Source organism: Canis lupus, chromosome 32 (genome assembly GCF_048164855.1).
Source record: "Canis lupus baileyi chromosome 32, mCanLup2.hap1, whole genome shotgun sequence".
Classification (NCBI taxonomy): domain Eukaryota; kingdom Metazoa; phylum Chordata; class Mammalia; order Carnivora; family Canidae; genus Canis; species Canis lupus.
In genome coordinates this window covers 20,774,589-20,799,375 of record NC_132869.1, presented here as the reverse complement: position 1 = coordinate 20,799,375, position 24,787 = coordinate 20,774,589, and the positions used below count along the sequence as shown (strand labels likewise).

Genomic DNA, 24,787 nt, shown 5'->3' with positions numbered 1-24,787 from the left:
TATAAAAGTATATGTCATAATATGCCCTTTTGGGGATTACATACTTTTCAAGAAATGTTGGCCCTTGGCTTAAGCTGAGGCTGATATTCTCTAAATTGTACTAAAATCAGTTTTCGTTATCTCAGAGTAATAGGAGTCAGGGGTATGATGAATAAATTAAATCTCCAAATAATGGAAAGGAACTAATTTTAGCTCCAAATCCCTATCCTCTAATGTTTCATGAGAGCCATTACAAACAAAAACGCTAAATGGACAGAGTTTTACTCTCTTTTCTCCCTATTAGTATCTGATGGAATTCCTAATGGGAAAAGAAATCTGACCTCATTAGTCTCTAAACACTCACATCCTAAATAGGAATAGTAGACTACCAAGAACCAACTTCTTTATGTTTCTTTTTTTATACAGTGTTTTCCTAAAATAAGCAAAGATACCTGTCAGCATCCATTCCCATGGATATTGGCATAGTGGTCATAGAAGGTGTTGCTTCTGCAAGTCAAGGGTCTCAGATATGGCTTACTGTCTTTGGGAAATGCAGTCATTACACATGGGTTGCTCCCAGAGGAGATGACCCAGGTATGCTGGTTTCCTGTGGGGGTGAAGAGCAGTGCTCTGTCCTGCCCAATTCCTGGCTTTCTATCTCAGGTCACAGGACTCTTTTCCTGGTTAGCTATCTTTTAAAAGTTTACCACTCATCTTCTACCTCACATCCATCAGTGTTGATGAGGATGTGGGGAAATTGGAACCCTTGCACACTCTCGGGAGGAATGTAAAAAGGTGGAGCTACCTATAGAAAACAGGACGATGGCTCCTCAGAAAATTAAAAGAATTAACATATGATCTAGCAATTCCACTTTTGGGGATATTCCCCCCAAATCGAGTGTAGGGTCCCGAGGGGATATTTGTACACTTGTATTGACAGCAGCATCATTTACAATAGCCAAAAGGTGGAAGCAACCTAAGCATCCAGAGACAAACGGACAGATAAACAAAATGTATATACATGCAATGGAATATTATGCAGCCCTAAAAAGGAAATTCTGACACATGCTACAACATCGATGAACCTTGAGAACAATAAGTGAAGTAAGCTGGTCACATACGATATGATTCCACTTATATGAGGCTCCTGGAATAGGCAAATTCACAGAGACAGAATATAGAATGGTGGTTGCCAGGGGCTGAAGAGGAAGAAGAATGGAGAGTTTTGTTTAATGAATATAGGGTTTCAGTTTTGCAGGATAAGAAGAGTTCTGGAAATGGACAGTAGCAATGGTAACACAATAATATGAATGTACTTAATGCCACGGAGCTGTACACTTAAAATGGTTAATATGATCATTTTTATATGTATTTTACTATAATTTTTTTTACTATAATTTTTTTTAAAAAGACATTCAAAAAAGTTTACCACTCATCCAGAGTAGACCCAGGGAAGTATCAAGGCAGTGTGACTCACTGGTCTACAGAGTCTGCAAACATGACATTTATATTACCCATTCCTCCCTTCTTATGGCCCTTGATAAACATTACTAATTAATCATCCCAAGTTCCTTCCTCCCAAGCCCAGATGCAATATCATAACCTTTCTCAACACAGGCTACTATGCCAAATTATTAGAGCTGATCCATCAGCTGCGTCGATGTAGGAGAAAATTGTGATGGTCTATGAAATCTGTGCTAGAGAAAAAAAATACAATGATATAAAGCTTCATAAAATAGGAAAAATCGACATGAACTTGATATATTAAGAAAAAAAATGATATTTCCTATCTCAAAAAAGTCCCAATAACTGAACTAGAGGCAGTACTTTTGGCCCACATTACTACTCATTTGAACCCATATAACCCAGGTTCAGGTTTCTATATTTTCTACAAAAAGGAACTAGAACTCTGTGAAGCAGGACCTATTATCAAGTATGAATATGAATATGCACTTGTTTCTATCTGTATGAGCAGGTGAGACTAGGAACCTGTAAGTAGGCCAAGTAGCCCCTTCAAAATGAAGAGCAATACCATGAACATGAGCAGCTTTTGTGGTCTTATGTCATCCAGAAAGGAATACGGAGCCCCTCAGTTCATTAACACTCATGATTGCACATAATAAATAATGAAAAGAGAGCCCAATGGCACATCTTCAGATGATAGATTAACTGGATGTCACACTTCCCCTGGCCTTGAGAGAGCCAAAACTGGGGACCCACTCCTCCAGTTTCTATGGAATAAAATCTCTAGATGACCCTACTAATGAGACACTGATAAGATATAAGTAATGTTCCAATTATACCACAGAGGTCAGTATATCATAACGTCAGAAAAATTAGTTAAGTTTAAGCCATCTGTTCACAACTTCTGGTAAAGACATTGAGTTTCAGCAGAAGAGTATCTATCTGAGGGGTAGATACACCTTCCAGGATATAACGAGCAGACTTCATAATAAAAGGGTTTTGAACCATTGGACTGTGCAACCAGATTCCACATCCTGACCTGAAACCGAAGGGTTAGTGATTTAGAACTTGCATCCTCAGAGGGTCTTCTTTCTTTCTTTCTCCCCACATCCCCTAACACCTCTCCCAATAGGGTCTTTTTCTTTAAGGCTGTAATAAAATCTCTAAAATCCTAGGAAGAAGTAAATTTTATACCACATAGACTTCTAAGGCAGAGTAGAAATTGGACCACAGGCATGTGTAAAAGGATAAAAACATAAGTTTTGTAATTATTGGGCTAGTGCTTTTGTGCTTAAGATATTCAGGTTATTTAAGGAAATGTGATTTATTTGATTTGTGATTCTTAATCAGGTCCTTAAGAGCGCTTGTCTCATTTCAATCACTATAAATAAATGATCGAGGAAATTTGCTCTGTTAAATCCACAAATTTTGGTGACTTTGTTCAATAAGTAGTATATGGCTATTTGGGGAATGTTAATTATGTTTAAAGAAATACTGCTTAATAAATTATAAATTAGACATTAAACAATGTACTAATGGTCATAAGTATTCTTCTCCAAGCATAAAAATCCACTGGACAGTAAAGACCATCAGAAGATGAAACCAATTTGCCATTCCAGGAGACTCAAGACTGTTAAAGAAGATTGTTATTCAAATAAAGATATCATGTGCTGAATCTTTTCTATACAGATGGTGCCAATTTCTCAGATTTGGTGGGGCTTGCATTTTTGATCAACTTATGTGTGGTGCCAATTTCATTGCCACCTTAGAGCTGTTGATTCCATACCTTTTGGCTCATCTGTCTTTCCTCTTGGGTTATCATCTTTTGTGGAATCTTTCAAGGTTCCATATTCCTTTTCCATCTTAGCTGCTTCTTCTTTGGTACTATCTGTTTCTTCATGACTCTTTTCTGACGGTGCTGTAATCAGATTGTGCACCCTGTGGTTATAACCCTATTTCCTATTAATTAATTCATAATGTAGAAATAAGCTTTATTGAAAAGGTACAGTTTAAGGTCAGATAATTTTTCAGGCTGAAAGGGATCTAGTGATTATCTAGGCAACTTCCTCCAATTTTGCAGAGGAAGAAACTGAGGCCACAATGGGGAGAGATGTGAACGGAGTCGGCAAAAGAGCTGGGCCATAGCCTTAACTTGCCAGATTGTGGTTTAGTGTTCTTTCCCTTCTGCTACCATGTTGTTGGAGCACAGACTATTTTCTTTACTATAATCAGTGTAGGCAGTCAAGTAGGATATCTCAGGTCCCAAAGTAAGGTTGAATCTCCATTACAAAGTAAGAGAACTCTGTAGTTGTTCAATTTCTCCATGATGTTGTCTTTTTGAAGAACACTCTATAATTCGGAGTAGCATCTAAGAATTTGGGGCTATGGCAAGACTTCTTTCCTTCTGCCTCTTTCTTCATACTCCCTTATCCATGGTCGCCCTACTGCAAAGAAGAGAACTGGACCCTTGCTGTCAAGATGGGATTATCTTTGTTCACTTGTGTACTTAAATATAACTAATTTCCATATCAATTATACTTCAAAAAAAAAAAGGTGAGAAAACAAGAATTGAAAAAAACTGCATTTCTCCTAACAATCTTATGTTGAATTAAAAACATCATAAACCTTAAAGTAGCTAACTGCTTGAAAGCAACTATAATGTATCCCTGTTTAATAAAATAGGAAACGTCAAGCAGCCTAACAAATAGCTTCGCTTTTTCAATAAAAGGGTTATTACTATAGAAAAAAGAGGAAAGAAGAAAGAAGTCAGTTGTTTCCTCTTTATGCAAACATCCATTCCTAGTGCTGTGGTCTCTCTATTTTTTGATGTGCAATTTTTTTTCATAGTTGCAGTACAATTTTGTTCCTTGCTTTTGCCATTAACATCATTACAGAAAGATGTTTCCAGGTTATTAAAAACTACTTGGAAACATCATTTTAAGGTGCTGCATAATGTTCCATAAAATATATGTACATAACCTTTGTGATAGGAACACAAGATTAAGCATATGAACGTGTGATTTTTGTCATTTTGTTCCTCCCTCCCCACTCAAAGCAAGCTCCTTTGCACAGCTTGGTTCCGTAGGGTGATGGGCAGAGATGCACAAGTGAAGAAACCAAGAGAAGGGGGTAAATCACATTACCCAGGGGCACAGACTGTCTCAGAGGAGAGAGAAGACTTGGAAGGGGAGAGCCAGGAGAGGGGCAGCACAGAGTGGATGCATGATCAGGGATAGTGCACTGGAGAAATGGTGATCTTAGAAGAGGAAAAAAAAATGGCTAAAGGAGATTTGCAGGAAGAATGACTCAGTTTTGTGATACAGTCTCCTCCCTTCCCTGTCAGCGACCTCCTAAGAATCTTCAGGAAGACCTGCATTTCTCTTCAATGCTCCTTGGGATCAGATTTCTATGCTGAGTCTAACGCAAAATAGCCAAGGTTATAGCTACTTGGTCCTCTGGTTGGATTTCAGATTTTAAAACTTTTGAAATCTAGAATTGTTGATCAATGTTTGTTGAACTTATTTACCACACAAAGATCAATTATGCTCAAAGGTAGAAAAAAATAGTTAAATAAATCATACCTGGGAAAAGTTTGCTTTTATTGTCAGTAACATTTTTTTCTAGCTTGTTCTTAGTCTGAAGAGCAATAGTTTCATCCAAGTTTTCTGGAGGGAGGAGGGGAAGAAATATGAAATATAATTTTATTTCCTGAAAGATGATACCAAACTTCTACTAAAACTGTTTAAACCTCATCAGAAATATCACAAAGCATTAACACTGCAATTAAGATACTTTGACATGGATATTATTTCTAGGAATGCACTATTTGGGATCCTTAATTCAGCCTCCTACTCAGTTAATTGCGGAAGTTCCTTCTACATCTCTGTGGCCGCTGCTAGAACACATCCGGGGTTGAACTTTTAATGGGAACCTGTGGTTTGGACTTCCTCAACACCTTCTGGTAACTACACCTCGATTTTCCTTTGAAGAACCCAGATCATTTCCATTCTCAGCACATTTGACTCAGGAGGGGCCTAATAACCCAAGCCTGGCTCCTCAGGGGCTCCACCACGCTGGGCTGAGTGGTTGGTTCAAAGGCGAGCTCCTGACACAAGCCAGGACAATGAGATTCAATGCTGGGACCACTGGGGGAAAGAGGATCTTTTCTTGCCAGGATTGCTGTACTGTGAGGATGGAGATTGCCAGCCATCTTTTTCCCATAACAGAACAGCTTGTCTGGAATGAATCAACACATGGAAAATCAGTGCCGGGAGATGGGGAGGGACAGATTCTTCACACTACTGGTGGACTTTACAAACCCAATGTCAGACTACCCCCTCCACACACACACAACTCTCCACCCCTAGACTCCTCAGTTACATGAGGCAATGAATGCCTTTTCCACTACCATGCTGCATAGCACAGTTATAAACAGTAGTGGAAATACCTACCTCACACCTAAGCCCTGGTGGCATTTCTAATCTATTTCCATTGGATGAATTACTTCAGTGTGGAATTTTGGAGTCATAGGGTATTGGTATGAAACAATGACTGATCTGAAACAACTGCTTTGATCTACTGTTGAGCAAAGCCGGGCACAAAACATTACATATGATGTGAGCTCATTTTTTGTTAAGCAAGATAAAACAAGGAAAGAAACAACAAAGGTATATACATATGTGTGTGTGTGCGTGCACAAACACACAAATATCTAGAAGGATGTACACCAGAACATTACCTGGGTACCAGTATTATGAGTGATTTTTTTTTTTACTTTTTTTAAACATCATTTTGCATTGACTGATTTTTTAAAAATATGCTCTTTTGTAATCAGAAACAAAACAGTTAAACAATTCTCATGTGGAAAAAAATGGAGTTCATAGAGAGTCTTCTGGATTATTCTGTCCTATGAGATTTTCTCTTCTAATTCTCCCTCCTCTGTCAGAGATCAGAGTAAGGGGCCGTGAGGTCATCTTGCCCAAAGGACATCAGGGAGAAATGGTATTTGTTGATTAAACCAAGCAGGAAAACCTAAGGCTTTTTTTTTTTTTTTTTTTTAAACAACCTGTATGCACAGAGAATGTCCAAGCTTATCTACAAAATCCAAGGAATCAAAGGTCAGCAAACTTTTTTGGTAAAAGGCCAGATAGTAAATATTTTTTGGCTTTGTGAGTCGTATGGTCTCAGTTGCAACTACTCAACTCTGCATTGTAGCACAGAGCAGTCATAGACAACATTGAACAAATGAGTGTGGCTATATGCCAATAAAATTTTAGTTACAGACCCTGAAATGTGAATTTTATATAGCTTTCTTGTGTCATAGAATACTATTCTTCTTTGTTTTTTTTCAAACACTTAAAAATGTAAAAGCAATTCTTAGCTTGGTTATACAAAAATAGGTAATGGGCCAGATTTGGTCCATGGGCAGTAAGTAGTTAACCAGCCCCATCATAGATCACAAAGTCCTTTATCTTACAGATGCAGAAATTGAGGTCAAGAAAGGTGAGTGCCCTCCCCCATGGGACAGAGCTGGTCTCTGCAGAGCTGGACCAGGAGGCATCACTTCTGCTGCTCAGTCCACTGCTCTTTCCTTCCCACCACACACAGACCTCACTAGTTAAAATCAACTATTTTAGTCTTCGCCATTCAAACACAATTGAGAAAAAGAATCAAATTTTAATAAAGCTATTTCCATGAAGATATCTAGAAAATGTTAATAAGGCAAAGTGTAATAAATGTGGCATGTTTGTACTCAAGCTATATCTATAAAGAGTTGAAAACTTCTGGTTAATTTTATCTGTATGCATTATCAAGTTGGTCAATTCTGGTTACTCAGATGATTCGGGCTATTTTGGCATAAATGATCACATTTGTGAGGGAATTATTGCCAAATCTCTAATTCACTTTGGACAATGAAAATTCTTACAGTAAAACAAAACAAGTAGGACTCTCACCAAGGTAGGAAACGCCTTCTTCTGGAGATATTGTACCATATTTTACCATCATCTTCACAAAGTCAATCAATGTTTTCATGATAGTAATCAGTGTTTCTTTCTCTTTTGCTTCTTTTTCTATATAAAAGGACAAAATACTTAAAAATATATTTTATTTATTCATGAGAGGCAGAGAGAGAGAGAGGCAGAGACATAGGCAGAAGGAGCAGCAGGCTCCATGTGGGGATCCTGATGTGGGACTTGATCCCAGGACCCTGAGATCACGACCTGAGCCAAAGGCAGATGCTCAACCACTGAGCTACTCAGCCGGTTCCCTGCTTTTTTAAAGATTAAGATAAAAGAATTAAAAACAAAAAAACAAAAAACTAGTGGAGTATAGCTTCCTCTTTCAGTGTCAGTTTATGAAGTATGGCATTTATTGTAATATTTCTCCTTACATTTATAGCTGAAACCACATATATTTAATTTATAAAAAGTCTAAGATTTGATTGGGAATACAGGATAATGTACAGGTGTACTGAACTTTTCCAGAAATGGGCAATTATAACTTCTCCAAAAAGATTTACTTTAATCTAAAATACTTTATTAATAGGGTAGAAAACCTGAGGTAATATGAACTCAGAAAGAAGATTCATGACCCAACAGGTTTTTCTTTACTCAGGCTATATGTTTTTGAGGGCAAGAATGACCCCATTAATCAAACTTAATATTTGAAAATAAAAACATATATGTATTTTTATTTTTTAAAACTTAAGGTTGATTTTTAAACAGTAAATATTGCTTTCTAAACTTTATTTTATTTGAAAGAATATATGCATATAGCAAAAATATTCCGACAGTAAAGAAGTAAATAATAATGGAAATAACATCCCCCCCACCCCCACACACACACACCTAGTCCCTGTAGGTAACCACTATTAAGTTTCTTAGGAACTCTTAGGATTTGACATACTGTTCTGTATCTTGATGGAAGAGGATGGCTGATTATTCCATAGTCATTCCATACACACACACACACACACACACACACACACACACACACCATCCAGAGACACATATATATAGAACCCACATATATATAGAATATATATAGATGTTCTAAAATGTTTAAAAAATCTATTTCCATTTTTGAAGAAAGGTACTAGACAGCAGCCTATTTTCCCTATTCTTTTAGCTGCCATGAAGGATTTCTCTTAAAAACTCCTAGCCTCCACATCCCCCCACTGCCCCCTCTCACCACCGATAATCTTTTCATCCTTCCCACAGATGAGGTTAGTAGACAATGACCATTAGTCTACATCTCTTGACTTATAGGGATTTGGAATATTTCTTTTTGCTCCCCAGGAACAGTGAAAGGCAGTGTCCTGAGATAAATGCCTGCTCTGTAGAATCAAACTATCCTTGGTATTGGCTGTTTCAAAAACTAGACTGAAGATTGGGAGTGAACAAGCCCATTGTTGGATCTCACACGAAGCTGCATCTTAACAATCCTTATAACCCAGACTTCATTAGTATCAGAAATATTTTGGTTTTCTACCTGTTTTATGTTAGTTCAGACCTTGGGTGAGAAAGATGGGTTTTGTTAAAGACTTTAGTGTAAGTATTTAAATTAAAATTCTATAAAAATAAAGGAAATAAAGAACGGGGTCAAGGAAACTGCAAGATAAAAACAAATAAAAAGCATTCCATACAGTGGAATCTTTAAAATATCATGAAAGTCCCAAAGTTGGGAGAGAAGAAAGGTGAGAGAGGAGATGGGGAAGAGATCCTAGAAAAGCGCTGGAAAATAACTTCTGCCATCACAGTATTTGTTCAAGGTCACATCTGTATAGTATTTGGTGTCATGCTGATGCTCTTCACTGACAAGAAGTGACTCACCAAAATGAGAAAGGTTCTGAGCTGGACATTTGCCATCCAATGGGGCAAGATGGCTGAGAATGGACCCTCAAGATGTATAAGCCCTGCAGACACCAGCAGAGGGGCTGGTGCCATCTGGCCAATATCTGGAATTAAAGGACAATGGATGTTCTCCAGAAATGAAAGCTCACTTTACGGTCACTTCTTGGGGACATATTTATCACAAATGTTCAATCTGGGGCTGAGTCTTTAAAAAGGGAGAAGAAAAGCCATAAAGAAGAGTATCTATCTGGACAATAGTAACAACAGAAAATTTGCCCATTATTAACTTCCTTGAAGATTTATCAAAATTAAACATGAATCGACATTTTCAGCTAACTTATTTTGGTGTATATTTAAGAGAAAAAGCACATTAAGGGCTTTATTTTTAAAAAACAAACCATTTCCCAAGTGTGTTAGTTTATTTTAACTCATCTCAAGACTGAAGCTGAAAATGTCTAAAAAGTAAAAATCTGAATTATTTTTAAAAAGGATAAATTATGTTATACACACTGCTCCCACTAAGAGGAAAATGAACACAGCCTTAAAAAAAAAAAAAAGATTTACAATAAGATTTGAGGCTTGAAAAAAAAAAAGATTTGAGGCTGAGCAGGTCAGGCAGGGACACGGATTTCTCTCCTTATCTGCACAGCACTCACTTCAACGTCACAAACACCATGCATACCTGGTAACTATTTGTTGAACAAATAAATGAAGCCTCTGGTAGCAAGAAAATTAAATTATCCAAAAATTCCACCTTTTCTGATTATCCTATCCTAAATACTTTCATGACTAGTATACTTCTTTGAAAAAATTGGACATGAACTCTTTTCCCCCGAGGCCACTGACAATATATGTCATCCAAAATTGTATTTAGAAACTGAAAACAGGAAGAAAAAGAACCCACCCACACATTTCCTGGAATTGATGTTTCTATTCCACATGGTCACAGTGTTTACCTGAATCAATACTTTTCAGTAGTGCATAGAAGTTTGGGAAATATTGGAGTTCCTCAAAGTTATCTTCATTGTAGATTTTAGTTCTCCTTTCCAAGCCATTTGTCAAGGTTAAGGTATTAGAGACTGTTTCATCATTTTGTCCATTAGTAAAACCATCTTGAATTGCTGCCATTGGAGTCTCCATTGGGGGGGAAAAATCAATAAAAAATAAAATTTTGTTAGAACGAATCACACTCCAGCTCAGTTCTTTCCTCTGTGGTGCCCTTGAATGTGAAGTACAAGAACATGTCCTCCTTTGCAAGCTCCTGGAGGATCAAACCCATTTCCAGGCATGGGCATCTAGCCACATGGAAAGGTCATTGGGGCTAAGAGACATATGTTTCACCTGAGGACCCTGGCTCCTACTCCTGGAGAATAGACAGGGAATTTCTAGGTTCCTACTTGGCCAAGTTCCCCTCTGTCAGTTCTCATGAGTGTCTCCTCATAAGAGTGCCTTTTACCAAGGCAAGCTTTGAAGTCACAGACTCTATGACAGGATACAGGAAAGCCTGTCAAAATATCTAACACCAGCAGAGCAGTCATACCTTGGGGACTTTGCAGTAAAATTTTAAGGGCTATCTGGAAGGGTACACAGGACTCTTTCTGCCAGACCTGCTCCATTTCTAGTGTTAGGTAATGATCCATTGTCCCTTCAGTGGACTAGACAGAAATTTAAAAGCCTTTCTTGTCTCTTCCTCTTCATTTCCTTCATCTAATCCATCAGTAGCCTTGTTTGTCCTACTTTCAAAATTTATCCCAAATTTATAATTTCTCTCTTTCTCCATTACCTGGCTCTAGTCCAGGTACCTTCATCTCTTGCCTTCTAACTGGCACATCAACTACTTCTAATTGATTCCCAACACTGCATTTTCTGTGTTATAGCCAGAGTTATCTTTTTTAAAATGTGATCACATAACTCCTTTGCTTAAAATCCTCCAGTATTTTCCTATTAGTCCTACAATGAAGATCAGAATCCAAGGCCTTGCCTGGTCTGCCCTGGGTCCACCTCCTCAAGCTCATCTCTCATTGCTCTTTCTGTATGCCAGCCAACCTGCCCTTATTGCAGCTACTTGGATACTCCACACATTTTTCTTTACATACTGCCTCTCACACTCAAAGTGAACTCCTATTTAGCCTTCAGTTTGGGCTCAAGTCACTTCTTCAGGGAAGCCTTCCCTGAGCTTAAGTCCAGAAAAAGTTCCTTTTTTACAAGGTCTCATAGAATCAGGTTTCTTTCCTCAGAAAACTTAAGGCAGTTGTAGTTAAAATAGGTGACTATTTGAAGACCATCTACTTCTTCCATTAGACCGTAAGATACATGAGAGTAGGGATTCTATCTCTTTAAATGAGTATTGTATCCCCAGTGCTTTGTTCATAACTGGTACCTCAATAAATATGTATTGAATGAATATTTCCTTTGCTTTAATGCATTTAGATGACATGAGTGAACAGGTCAAGCATATGAATGTTTTAGAGATGGGTGAATAAGGAGTACAAATGGGAGTGAAAGATCAGGACAATACAATAGCTATGTCACTTTCAGTTCAGATGGTAAGCTTGAGTGAATGTCATGAGTTCTTTGATAGATCAAGAATGTTTTGGGTGGATTTTTAAAAGCTGTTTAAAAAATGAAAGCTGGTGATTAGAAATAGGGAGACCAAAGAACTTTATGTTACCTAGTAAAAGAAAAATTCAGACCCAATTTCTGTTTTCTAGCTTCCTCTAAAACATAATCATAGGCCTATACATTCTTTTTCCTTGTATTTGGGATACGATGTTGGAGGGGATGAAGAGCCATGGAATCTGGGTCCTCTGGTGGAGAAAACAGGAGAGATGAAGAGTTTAATATTTTCTTATATCCTTCTGTGGTCAGCTCCAACTAGAGTTTTACAGGGATTCAAAGACGGGAGAAAGACTTTAGTAGCTTGGCAGATGCCAAGAAAAGATGAAGAGGCACAGAGTCCAGGAACAGGAAGGAAGGATGAATGCTTAGTCGAAGTAAAGGATGGTTCCAGATCTCCAAACCAATGAGAAGAGGATAGAGCAAGTGGAAGAGCTCAGAATATAACAGGCAGTATCAGGCAACTAGCTCTGGGGATATACAGGATGGTGTGGCAGAGGATCAAATCAACCCAGGTTTCTTTTTTTGGGTTCTGGAGGCAGATGATGACACTCTGTGAACAGAAGTTGTATACTGAAAGAGCTGCGAAATATTTGGTTCCAATTCTCTGACATTATACAAGCAGCTGTTATGTGGAATGGTTATAACATTTCCACATAACATTATGGGTTAATTTACTGAGCAGTATAAGACGTAGCCTTTACTGTAGAATATAATATAACGTGTATCTTCATTTTCAACATAGAGTTGATTTATATCTTTTAACTTAACAGTATTTTGTGAGTATATATTTTAATTGGGTCAAACGAATCACATACCAAATCTTCTTTGGTATCAAGGAAGATATTAATTATATACAGATTGTATTAATTATATACAAATACAAGCAGACACATACACACATCTATAACATGCAGATGATTTCATATATACATACCACTTTCTCTGGTATTTTTCCAGCCTGACTCTCAGTCACACTTGTCGGTTTATTGGGTTCCTCCTCGTAAGTGTTGGCTTCCTTTGAGATCAATTTCTGTAAAACTTCTGCTACTTCATCTTCTAGTATGTGTGCCTGGCTTTCTGTGATCTGTTACAAAGAGTGAAAATATATATAACTGTTATTCTCAAACTTGTGATTAAAAAGTCTAGATTAAATTCTGCAGTTGAATAGATTTTTAGAAGTTGAGAGAATCTTTTGGTCCTTCTTTCTAGATAACCCTTGTTTATACCTGTATTAGTTGCTGGCCATTCTAGTGACTACCCCAGCACTCCTGGGAAAAAGTGCCTTTGGTCATGCAAGTGATCAGGCCTGTCTTTTGGAATCCATGGAATATTTATTTTGAGAAACATCTTGAGGGTTATTTCTCCACCCTCAGATGCAGGTCATGCCTAGGTAACCACTGAAACAGGCAAATTTAGTACCCTACTAAAGCCTGATAGGGCTGTATAAAGGCTGGGAGCCAGGCTGAGGGACTTAAATTGCTTACAGTTTCCCAAAAGTTGCAGGTCTTTGCTCCTGTTATTCTTTTCTCACAATTCATGTATCTGTTATCATCATGTATCATAAAACATGTACTGCTGTTCATTAAATCTTAACCATCCTTTTAAGCTGACTTCAAACACCTGCTTCTCTGAAGCTCTTACTTATTCCCCAACTGGATATAGTCCATCCTCTGGCATGCTGAACTACTTTTATGGTTCTGATGCAGCTTGCATTGTGGGCATGTGTGCATATGTGTAGTTCCTCTGGTAGATTATAAGTTCCTAGAAGAATGTTGTCTTACTTGTTCTCAAAACCTATGTTTAATATAAAGTAGATGTATTATAAATATTTGGCTATTTGGATCACATGGCTTGGCTTCTTAGCCCATTCCAAACTGTACTAAGAAATGGGTTTATTCTCATGCATGACTTACTAGACCAAGATTCAGCAGTTTAGAAACAATCTTGTCAAATACTCCTCTGTCATTTTCCTCATAAATCCTGGTAGCAATTTTCTGGACGATGTCTTCAGCAGTTAAAGGAGTTCCATCTAGTTGATGAAGGCCATCTGGATCATCTAGACAAAGTAATCACAGCCTCACATTGTAGTTATCACGGGCCTATTTCATGGATATTATATTTTTAATTTGTACACTTAGATTTATTTGGAATGTATTTATGGTGTTACTTGGTCCACAAAAACCCTGGTTTGAAGTAAAATTTTACTTAAAGGGAAGAAACTAGGATGATAATGGAAATTCTGAAAGCTTCTTATGTGATTTTTAAGAAAAAGGAAGATCTTAAGACAACACAAAAGGCCTCTCCATTTTTTTATTTTCATTAATAATAAAAACAAGATTGTATATTAAGATTTTACAGTGTGCCATATTTATGCAGTATGCCGTATTGGCCAAAACACCTTTCCATATAATTTGATATTCCATTTCCATACAAGGAGTGGACTAGTAATATCTACGCATGTATTTCTTCTGACAAATTCCTGGGCTGGGGACGGGGAATCTGCCTCACACTCAGAATCAGAGAGGATGTATCGAAGATTTTATGACTTATCTGGAATAAATATTTACTTCTAACCGAATGTGTGTCAGAACTCCTTTATGGAAGACAGCTTAATTTGATAAGCCCCTTTCTCTAGAGAATAGGGAACTTAGTGTATGTGTCTGAAATTTAAATTTTCAAAATGAGACAATAGGGACGCCTGGGTGGCTCAGTGGTTGAGCGTCTGCCTTTGGCTCAGGGCATGATCCCCAGTCCCAGGATCGAGTTTGGCATCATGCTTCCTGCGGGGAGCCTGCTTCTCCCTCTGCCTGTGTCTCTGTCTCTCTCCGTCTCTCATGAATAAATAAATAAAATCTTAAAAAAAAAAATAAAATGAGACAACAGATTTGTACAAAGCAATATGTAAATATATGTAAATCTCTGCAGAGATGCTTGCAAATATGTATCCTTGGCTTTCCTGGGAATACACTTGGCAGCACTAATTCAAAGTAAAGCAAGAGCTCATCCTGAGAGAAAGGGAGGACACAGAAGAGTTGGTGGCAAGGAAGCATTGCACCAGGTCCAAGACAACTCTCAGGAATTAACTGGTCTTTTCTAACATATACCACACCAAGCAATATATTAATATGTGCAAGTTTAGAAAGCATTTAACTCTTCCTGTCACCTCTAGACAGATGGGAAAGATCAGAATTTTAGCCTACGATACCACTTGTTATCTATATATCCTTGGACCACTGTAAAGGGAAATAATAATATTATTTGTTTCATGTGATTATTATGAGTATCAGATGGAATAAGATCTAAATGCACCTTTTAAATTGCAAGGTACTATATGAAAGCTAATGTGTAGTATTATATGAAAGCTAAAAATTATCATATATAGTGGATTTGTACCAAATGCAGTTATCTTCTAGAGAAAATGGAAATTGAATCTCTGGTCAAATTCTGCCTGAATAATTCTGATCATATTTCCTCAAAGAAAGAGGAGCCTAGTATTTCTATTCTGATTCTGTCCTTTTCTTCCATGTCTTTTGGGATTCAAATGAGAAATTTCCCTAACAACCTTTCTTCCAGAACCTATATAGCTGAAGATATATGCTGCCTTAGGCAGAACATTTTCTTGTTGTTTGAAAAGCTTAGGAAACTGAAAAGGGTGATTATACATGGAAGACTGGAAAATTCCTGGCAGTATATTATTGCTGAACTGTCGACAAACCCATTAGCTATGAGCCCTTTGATGCTTATGTACCAGGGTGACTAATAAACAGAAAAGATCCTAAGAAAAAAACCATAAAATCAGTTCATCTCCTGACTGACTGAAAATTGGGTTCTTCATCCATTTTTTTCAGGAGCAGAGACTCACTGTTATTTAGGTCTGATTTTTTCCTTTTGCTGATTGCAAGGCAGACTCTGGGGAATATGTGGAGCAGAAACTACCAAGATCTATGCAGAGGTGGAAAAATTTATTTCCCTTCCCACTTAATCCCTCAGGATCTGAAAAAAAAGAAGAGTACTGGTTGCCTGCCGGAGCTGGAAAATAACTGAGATGACTGTTTTTTCAGTTCATTTACTTCATAACAGGGAGAACATAACCAACACTCAGAAAAAAACAGCCTCTTTGCTCTGCTGCACCGCTGTGTTCTCTTGAGCCAGGAGCTTAGGACTCCCTTAGCAGACCTTTGCTGGATGAAGTTAATAGTTGACCACTTGGGCATTGCTCTTTACCTTCCACTAATTTTCCTTGGCTTTTCTAAAATGGACAGAATCATTCAGAGTGACTTTTCTACTGCTCACGAAGGTATATTTTACCCTCTTATATACCCTCGGAGGGAAACCAAACATGAGTTCAACATCCATATCTTTTTTAAAGCAGCTACAACATTCTAGGTGGGTGTAGAAGGACCATTTTCCAAGTCATTGAATACTTGGCATCTATTTATGGCACCTGACATTCATTTGTCCAATCAATTTTTTATCTTTATTTTTAAAGATGTATTTATTTATTTATGATAGAGAGAGAGGGAAAGGGGGGCAGAGACACAGGCAGAGGGAGAAGCAGGCTCCATGCCGGAAGCCCGACATGGGACTCGATCCAGGGACTCCAGGATCGTGCCCTGGGCCAAAGGCAGGCGCTAAACCGCTGAGCCACCCAGGGATCCCCTGTCCAATCAATATTTACTGAAGTCTTAATATGGGCCAGAACTGGAAATAGACTTATAGTTTAGGCATGATGCCTAACTACACAGAGCTTATTGTCTAGTTCATAGTTTGAAACATAGTAAACATAGCTCAATGAATATTCATTTGGTAAATGTACATAGGCGCCCCAAAGCACTACTTCATAAAAGAAACTTGGAAAAATCCTGAATCACATATACTGTAGAAAACACAGAAAAAGCCCATCTGGAGGTTTCCTAAAGGTGTAAAAGTACCCTGCAGAAGTTTGGCACCCTCACACTGTCTTCTGGGGTATAAGTCTGCATGCCTTTGACGTTCCAATTAACTTGGTGACCCCAAACCCACCTGGTTCCAGGACTTCCAAGGTATAAGAAGAGGCCAGTAATCCACTCATAGACTATTCTCCCCAAGAGTCTTCTCTGTAGTCTCAAGAGGACTTGAAATGACTTCTAAAGTAAACCTAGAGCTATCAGGTCTAGTAATTGATAGTTCTGAACCCATTTGGGATGGTAATAAAATGTTGAACAATTAAAAAAAAATAAGTTACTCAAGTTAGTGGCCAGATCACAAACAGAGCTATGCCGCTGCCTGGACATACAACCAGTTTGAGCAAAAAAAAATGTAGTAAAACAAGCATTACACTATTTTTTAAAATTTTATTATATCAAACAATTGGTTTAATCAAAGTGGTTGAAACTGTTTTGTATGTAGCTATACCCAGTGTCTATTTATTTCTAGGCCAAATATTTTAGGGTTCTTTTTAAAAAGATTTTATTTATTTATTCATGAGAGACACACAGAGAGGCAGAGACATAGGTAGAAGTAGAAGCAAGCTTCCTGCAGGGAGCCCGATGCGGGACTCGATCCCAGGACCCTGGGATCACACCTGTGCCTGCGAGCTGAAGGCAGACACTCAACCACTGAGCCACCCAGGTGCCCCCCAAAATTTTCGGTTTAAAAAGTAGAATTCAAGAGAAACAAATTTCCAGTAATGTTTCAAAATATAAGCCATCTCCTCTATCCCATTCACTTACAACACACTTCTGAATTTTTCTCAGGCCATGATATCCAATGAAAATCATATTTATTTAGTAGTTGTTCCCTGGCAGAGAAAACTAGCATAATTCTCTTGTGACCATACAGCAGAATAAGAACATTAAAGAAAATCTGTAGTCACTCTTAAGCAGTGGTCTTCAGCACTGAAAATACACTCTCTTCCTCTCTTTCTCAATGCTCAGATATAGTGGTTCATTTATTCCCTGTGTATGAATTTATTTGCTCATTTATACATCTATTCATAGTGATTTCATAAGCATTGAGACATTGGGTATACAACTAGTGAAGTTTTCAGTTTAATTAAGGAGAAAGACATAAATCATAAGTAGTCACACTTAGGATTGTAAAATTATAAATTACAGTAAGTGTCAGGAATGAAAAGGACAGGTTTCTATCAGATCATGTGTACTGGATGAATATAGAAATCTGTCCTTCCAGGACTATAGAAGCCACGTTAAGGATTTTGGGTTTTATCCCAAGAGAAATAAGAATCTACTAATGGATTTTATGCAAGAGTGACAAGTTCATACTTGTGTGTTGAAAAGATCACTCTGACAGCTCGGAGATGTTGAAAGGCCAAGTGGATGCTGGAAGATCCATTAGAAGATTTTGCTGTAGTTCAAGTGAAACATGATTAGAGTTTGGACAAGGATGATAGTGATCAAGGATGGAGGAAAAAAAACCCATTTTATATATAGGTTATATATATATATATATATATATATATATAATCTTGGAGAAGAAGTCTGGGCTAGTGTTACAAGACATTAGGCTATAGATCATAATTAAGACCATGGAAAGGTTAGAATGACCTAGAGAGAAAGGACTACGAAAAGAGAGAAAGGACTACGAAAAGAACACTGAAAAGAAAGTAATGGATATTTTAGCTTTTGCGAGGAGTATTTTATTGATTTAGTTATTTGAGAATTATGATATTTTCTTTGTACTAATAATTAAAATAAATTGGAATGTTAAAATGAATTCAATAACATAAAATATAGATAGCAGATTTAAACTGATTTCAAAGCATCAGTAAAGGAATCTTAAAAAGAGTAAATAAAATTCGGACTTTTGTAGAGCTAAGGCCTCACCAAAATTTGGGCTTTGTCTAATTTTGGTCCTGACTAATAAGGGACTACGAATATACAAAGTCTATTTTTAAAACATAGGACTTTCTCTTAAACCACAATGGGGAGACTCCAAGAGAAAAAATAGGAAGCAAAAGTTCTTTTTCCTCATTTACCTTGAAATTTATGATTCAGTCCACTCTTAGTAGAATCATAATCATCAATCAGTCTTCGATTCTTGGTTGAATCAACATCTTCCACATTCAATTTATTATCATATGGGGAGCTTCTAATGGATTGTCTTTCTTTCTCAATTTTTTCCTTTTCTGTTATTGCCTTTAGCAGGTTCAAGTTATCAACAAAGGAATAATTGCTTTCACCTGGCTTATTTTCTGTAAGAAAAGCCCCGGAGCCAAACACATCCATTTTAGTTAAGATTTTCATAACCTACATTATTAAATTACATCAACATAATTTCTTTTTACCTGGAGGGTATGTTTTTTTAATCTTGTCTGCTTCTGCTTCAGCAATCTGGGAAGTAAATCGGAGGTAGACCTGGTTTTAAATCATTGCTCCACCACTTAACAAATATGACAGCTAAATGATTTAATCTCTGTGGGATTTAGTTTTCTTATTTGTAAAATGTAGATAATACTTTCTATTTCAAAGCATTGCCATAAGGATTAAATGAGATGAAATAAAGGGCAGATGGTCTATAAATATTAATTCCCTTCTCCTGTAATATTGGTAAAAGATAAATCTGACAAGCAGTCTTAGAGTGGAGGTGATGTTGAGCTTACTCAGTAATTATACTGAGTATTAAACAGTTATTATACAGTCAGTTCTATGTATTATACATTATTCTATGTATATTATACAGTCAGTTCTATGTATTATACATTATTCTATGTAAATAACTGTTAAGACATACAATTTCCCAAACCATATTTTCCATTCTAATTTCTGTCAATTTATTACTAAGCTCCTGAAGTTTGTGAATTCAAAATGGCTAAAAAGCCACAGCATAATAACATTAAATATAATAACTGAATGAAACTGCATGAAATAGCATTTACAGTCTGACTTTTGACCTACCTGTTCATTCAAAGGTCTTTCTGCACTTAATTCTCTATTATGTAGGGGTTTGTCTAGAATAATCAAACACAAATATAAATTTAATTGTGCAGTGGAAAGACACAATACGTCTCTTACTACATAAAATCTCCAAAAAAGAGAAATTATTAGGAGAAATGTCTTCGGATGACTGAGAAACAAAAACATGTATTAACAAAGATAATCAAGATTATACATAATGATGATCATCAACGTTGCCTTGCTTCTTATCCTGGTGTACTTGCTAAGTTAATAGAATTACACTTTTATTTTTCTGCCCAGAAATGTTATCAATCTAACATATAGTTCTAACACTTGGCTTAACAGCTGTTTCCAACTAGAGCATAATCTGGAGTGGAGTGGCATTACTGGCACATTAAAGGCTCTTTTGTCATATGCTGCACATATTACGAATACATATCTGAGAAAGGTTGTAAGACAACTAAAAAAAGAAAAAAAGTCACTTTTTTTTAAGGCAGAGAAACCACCACCCCCCGACCAGTTTCAAAATAAGATATTTCAAAACAACTCATTATTACTCTATCATTCAAAAAGTGTGAGGGGAAGAAAAAAAATCTTTCTGTCTCTAAATTCCAACTGATTTCTCCATCAATATGCACAGATACGACCTGATCAGAAAACGAGGCAAGGCAGTTCACGGTTCACGCTTTACCTTTTCTTGGCGAAATCAAAGGAGGTGGAAAGACAAGTGCCCGCGTACCTGGACTGCCTCCCGGCTTGGGGAAAGCTTGAGTTGGGCTGCTTTGGAGCACCAACACCAGAATCCAAGTGCCGGTCCAAAGGAACCCCATGCTTCCACGCTTGGCTTCCGAAACTGCCTGGCGCCGGGCTCCCGGGCTCCCGGAGCTGTGGCTTTTGTTATGAATGAAAAGGAGGAGTAAAAACAGGAAGAGCTAAGAGGGCGGGTGAGGGGAGGGAGGGCGGCAGGCGCCCGGCGGCCGCTGGAGCTCTGGGCTCGGCTGCCGGGTGCAGGGATCCCAAAGGCTCGGGGCGGGCGGGCGCTCCCGAGTCAGGTCCTCAGGTGGAGGAGAGCGCTGTCCGCGCTCTGGGTGCTGAAGTTCCCGTGACGCGGGGCCGGCCGCGGGTCGCCTAGGGCGTAGCCTTACTCTCCCCTTCCTTGAGAGGAAGTGAGGACGGAGGCGCATGCTCCCTGACAGCCAGAGGCGGGAAGGGATGGCGTCAGCGACTCCAGCTACTCCAATCCCCCGGGAAGGCGAGGGGGGAGGGGCGACTGGCAGGCCAGCGGAGGAGTCTGTGCCGCAGTCCTACCGGGCTCCTGCGCTCAGGGTCACCTGGATTGCCATAGACTTGGACGTCATTGTCGTAACTTCCCAACTGAACGTTACTTCAAGGACCAGATGCCTCCCTGCCCTTGTACCTGTCAAGGAGAGCTAGATAACCTTGTATGAAGGTTTCTGCCTTCGGATAGTTCTGGGGTATCTGCTCCTGAATCCCGTATTTGCACTCTACCTCCTGTACCCAAAATGTAGACATGATTCTTACATCCTTAGAAAAGCCCTGCCTTTGTGATGAGTTGGCATACAAAAAGTCCCTTGGTGCTCTTATTTCTGTCTTAGCTCTACGCAGTCTTTTGAATTGGGGAATTCAAGGGACGTTCTTTCAGGTAGATTGCTGCGATGCATTCTCACTCTCCTAGATGCTGAAGCAGAACTAAAAAAATTATTACCTGTTCCCCTAAGCATGGATGCCCTCATCAGTCGCGGGTAGGTAAACATCAAGGGCCAGTTTCATTGTAAAATTTCCCCTTCCCCACTAAGGGGAAAGCTCCCTCTTCATCAGTACAAGCACCACAAAACCAACCAACCAACCAACCAACCTGCATTTCAGTAAAATTCTTCCCCAGGGTTCAATTATGCCTAAGGGCCTGGCTGTTCCAAAGGTCTTTGAAGAGAGGGGAGAGTCACAAAAAGCATTTACATCGTAACTAGGTCAACTAGGTCATCGTAACTAGTATGTTGCATCGTAACTAGGTGCTTCCTACCTTCTGAGAATATTCCCCCAAAGCCTAACATTATAGCATAAAAGAAGTTATCAAAAGACTTTTAAATGATGAATACAAGAAACAGTAATGTGAGCAGGATGCTGAGTAAGCTCTTTAGTTTCTGATTTTTAAAAGAAGCTTGGAACCTTTCCTTTGGACTGTGGCATTCTGGGAACCAATCTGAATAATGACCAAATAGAAGGATTCAGCACAATCAGGCCTTTGATTTCTGCACCCTTGCTTTTCAAGGAGCAAGTTAGTAATTCAAGTACCTAAAAACAAACAAACAAACAAGCTAATAAACAAATCTCCCTTTTTCTGAAGGTTTTTGAGTTTGGAAGTCACTCAAATACTTTCCTTAAGAATCTGAAGAGTACTTTCAATCTAACAGCTATTTCAAAACAAATAGTTGTTTCTTGGCAGTGATAACACAGCATTATTATCCCAGGATACTGCATTAAAAAAAATTGTAACAATTTAAGATCCCAGCTGATTGAAGAGTAAATTTCCTCAGGTTCCGCTTCTTTAAAACAGAGATGACAGGCTCTGTTTATCTCATAATGTTATTGTGGGGATCAAATGGTACATGTTTTGATCAAGTCCTTTTGATGCCAAGAATATTTTGACACAGCCTAAAAATAGGTTATGAAATGTTTTCAGCACTTAAGAACATTGACGAATATTACGTGAAATAGCCATTCACTAATCCTGACATTCACTCTTGCTTACCTCATTCCTCAGTCTTACACTATTTTTTAAACCATTTTCTCCCATTTTTTAATTGAAATATAGTTGACACACAATGTAACACTAGTTTCAGGTGTACAACATAGTAATTCAACAATTTTATATATTATGTTGTGCTCACCACAAGTGTAGTTACCATCTGTCAACATATGACACTATCACAATACAATTGATTATATTCCCTATAATGTGCCTTTCATCCTGGTGACTTATTCATTTCATAACTGGAAGCCTTATACCTCCCACTCCCTTTACCCATTTAGCCTCATTCTTTTATTTGTCTTGTTTCTGACTTATCTCTCCCCTCAATATATATTTGCAGTTGAGAGAGAGGTTCAGGTGGAGTGAAGGTAAGGGATAGCTACTAAGTACGTTGCATCGCTTACCAAAAATTTTTTAAAAAGGTGTTTGACCTTTCTCTGCCATTTCTCAAAGTGACTGTGTTAAATGTACACTGAATCTAGGTACATGTTATGTTTCTTATCAAATGAGCTGTGGAACACTGAATAAACTCTAAGGCATGGATTTACATTCCTAAGTCTTATGGATGTTTCTGCTGGACTCAGTGTAGGTCTGAATGGAGTGATCCTAAGTTTCATTATTCATTTAGCAGATATTTATTGAGCACTTGAAATGTAGCAGGTATTGAGATAATTGCTGGGTGTACCAAGACAAATAAGATGGCCACTGCTAGTCTTACAGCCTAATAAAGACAAAGGACTGTAATTATAACAACAACAACGAACATAACTATTTACTGTGTAGTTTTCATGTTCTACACATTGATCTCATTTAAATATAAGAGAACAAATATGCACAGACATGTGTTATGGGTCCTCTCTTTTATGTGCAGATTTTAGGTGGTGTGCAAATAATGGAATGAATGGTCAGGCAAAATTTCAAAGAGAATATATCTCTTTTCTTAATAATAAGATTAAAATATTTGATTAGGGATCCCTGGGTGGTGCAGCGGTTTGGCGCCTGCCTTTGGCCCAGGGCGCGATCCTGGAGACCCGGGATCGAATCCCACATCGGGCTCCCGGTGCATGGAGCCTGCTTCTCCCTTTGACTATGTCTCTGCCTCTCTCTCTCTCTCTCTCTGTGTGACTATCATAAATAAATAAAAATTAAAAAAATAAAAATAAAATAAAATAAAATAAAATATTTGATTAGTGTGTATACCTACACTGTAAACATTGAATAGTGTAAAAAATGTTGAAACTACAAGTGTCATTGACACAGATCAGAGTATCATAAAATAGGCATCATGTAATGTACAGGTAGTTTGTCAGTGCTTTCTGTGTATAGGTGAACACACACGTGGATTGTTTGTCATGCTCTCATTCACTGGTGGAGAAGATGCCTTTTTAAAAAAAAGATTTTATTTATTTATTCATGACAGAGAGAGAGACAGGCAGAGGGAGAAGCAGGCTCCATGCAGGGAAACCAACGCAGGACCTGATCCTGGGTCCCCAAGATCACAACCCTGGGCTGAAGGTGGCATTAAACTGCTGGGCCACCAGGGCTGCCATTTTTTAAAAAGATTTTATTTAAGGATGCCTGAGTGGCTCAGCGGTTGAGCACCTGCCTTTGGCCCAGGGCGTGATCCTGGAGTCCTGGAATCAAGTCCCACTTTGGGCATGGCTGCATGAAGCCTGCTTCTTTTCCCTCTGCCAGTGTCTCTGCCTCTCTCTTTCTGTGTCTCTCATGAATAAATAAAATCTTCAAAAAAAGATTTTATGTATTTATTTGACAGAGAGAGAGAGAGAGAGAATAAGCAGGGGCAGCAGCAGAGGGAGAGAGAGAGAAGCAGGCTCCTCATTAAGCAGGGAGCCACAGGTGGGACTCTGATTCTAGGACCCTGAGATTATGACCTGAGCTGAAGGCAGACACTTAACCAACTGAACCACCCAGGTGCCCTGTGAAGATGGCTTTTGAGCTGAGTCTTGAATATAGAAATATTTGAAGGATGTTTTTATTCATTATTGGAAAATAATTATATTAGTTATTGGATGTTTTATTATAGGAAACTTCAAACAAACACAAAAGTAGAGAAAATCCTGAAATTAACACCCATGTATTCATTATCCAACTTTAATGGTCATTATCTCATGACTACTCTTTTTATTTTATATTCCCAACCACTTTGCACCCTCAATGGATTATTTACCTGTAAAAATCCCAGACTT

The 24,787-nt window shown here is 38.1% G+C and overlaps 1 protein-coding gene across 5 annotated transcripts in view; it reads right to left on the bottom strand.

Moving 5' to 3' along the window:
* SCG3 (secretogranin III) overlaps positions 1-24,787 on the bottom strand; it is a 97,424-nt gene that overhangs the window by 11,833 nt on the left and 60,804 nt on the right. For 2 of the 5 annotated variants that reach the window (XM_072808517.1, XM_072808516.1), the window contains exons 4-12: positions 20,502-20,701; positions 19,811-19,863; positions 19,201-19,246; positions 18,892-19,107; positions 13,829-13,971; positions 12,850-12,999; positions 10,253-10,430; positions 7,398-7,514; positions 5,025-5,108 (exon numbers count right to left, since the gene is read on the bottom strand). In XM_072808517.1, the coding sequence (XP_072664618.1) occupies positions 5,025-5,108; positions 7,398-7,514; positions 10,253-10,430; positions 12,850-12,999; positions 13,829-13,971; positions 18,892-19,107; positions 19,201-19,246; positions 19,811-19,863; positions 20,502-20,701 (1,187 nt within the window). Of the gene's footprint in view, positions 1-3,229; positions 3,362-5,024; positions 5,109-7,397; positions 7,515-10,252; positions 10,431-12,849; positions 13,000-13,828; positions 13,972-18,891; positions 19,108-19,200; positions 19,247-19,810; positions 19,864-20,501; positions 21,000-24,787 lie in introns of those variants that run through there. The other 3 variants (XM_072808519.1, XM_072808518.1, XM_072808515.1) reach the window with 3 other exon arrangements.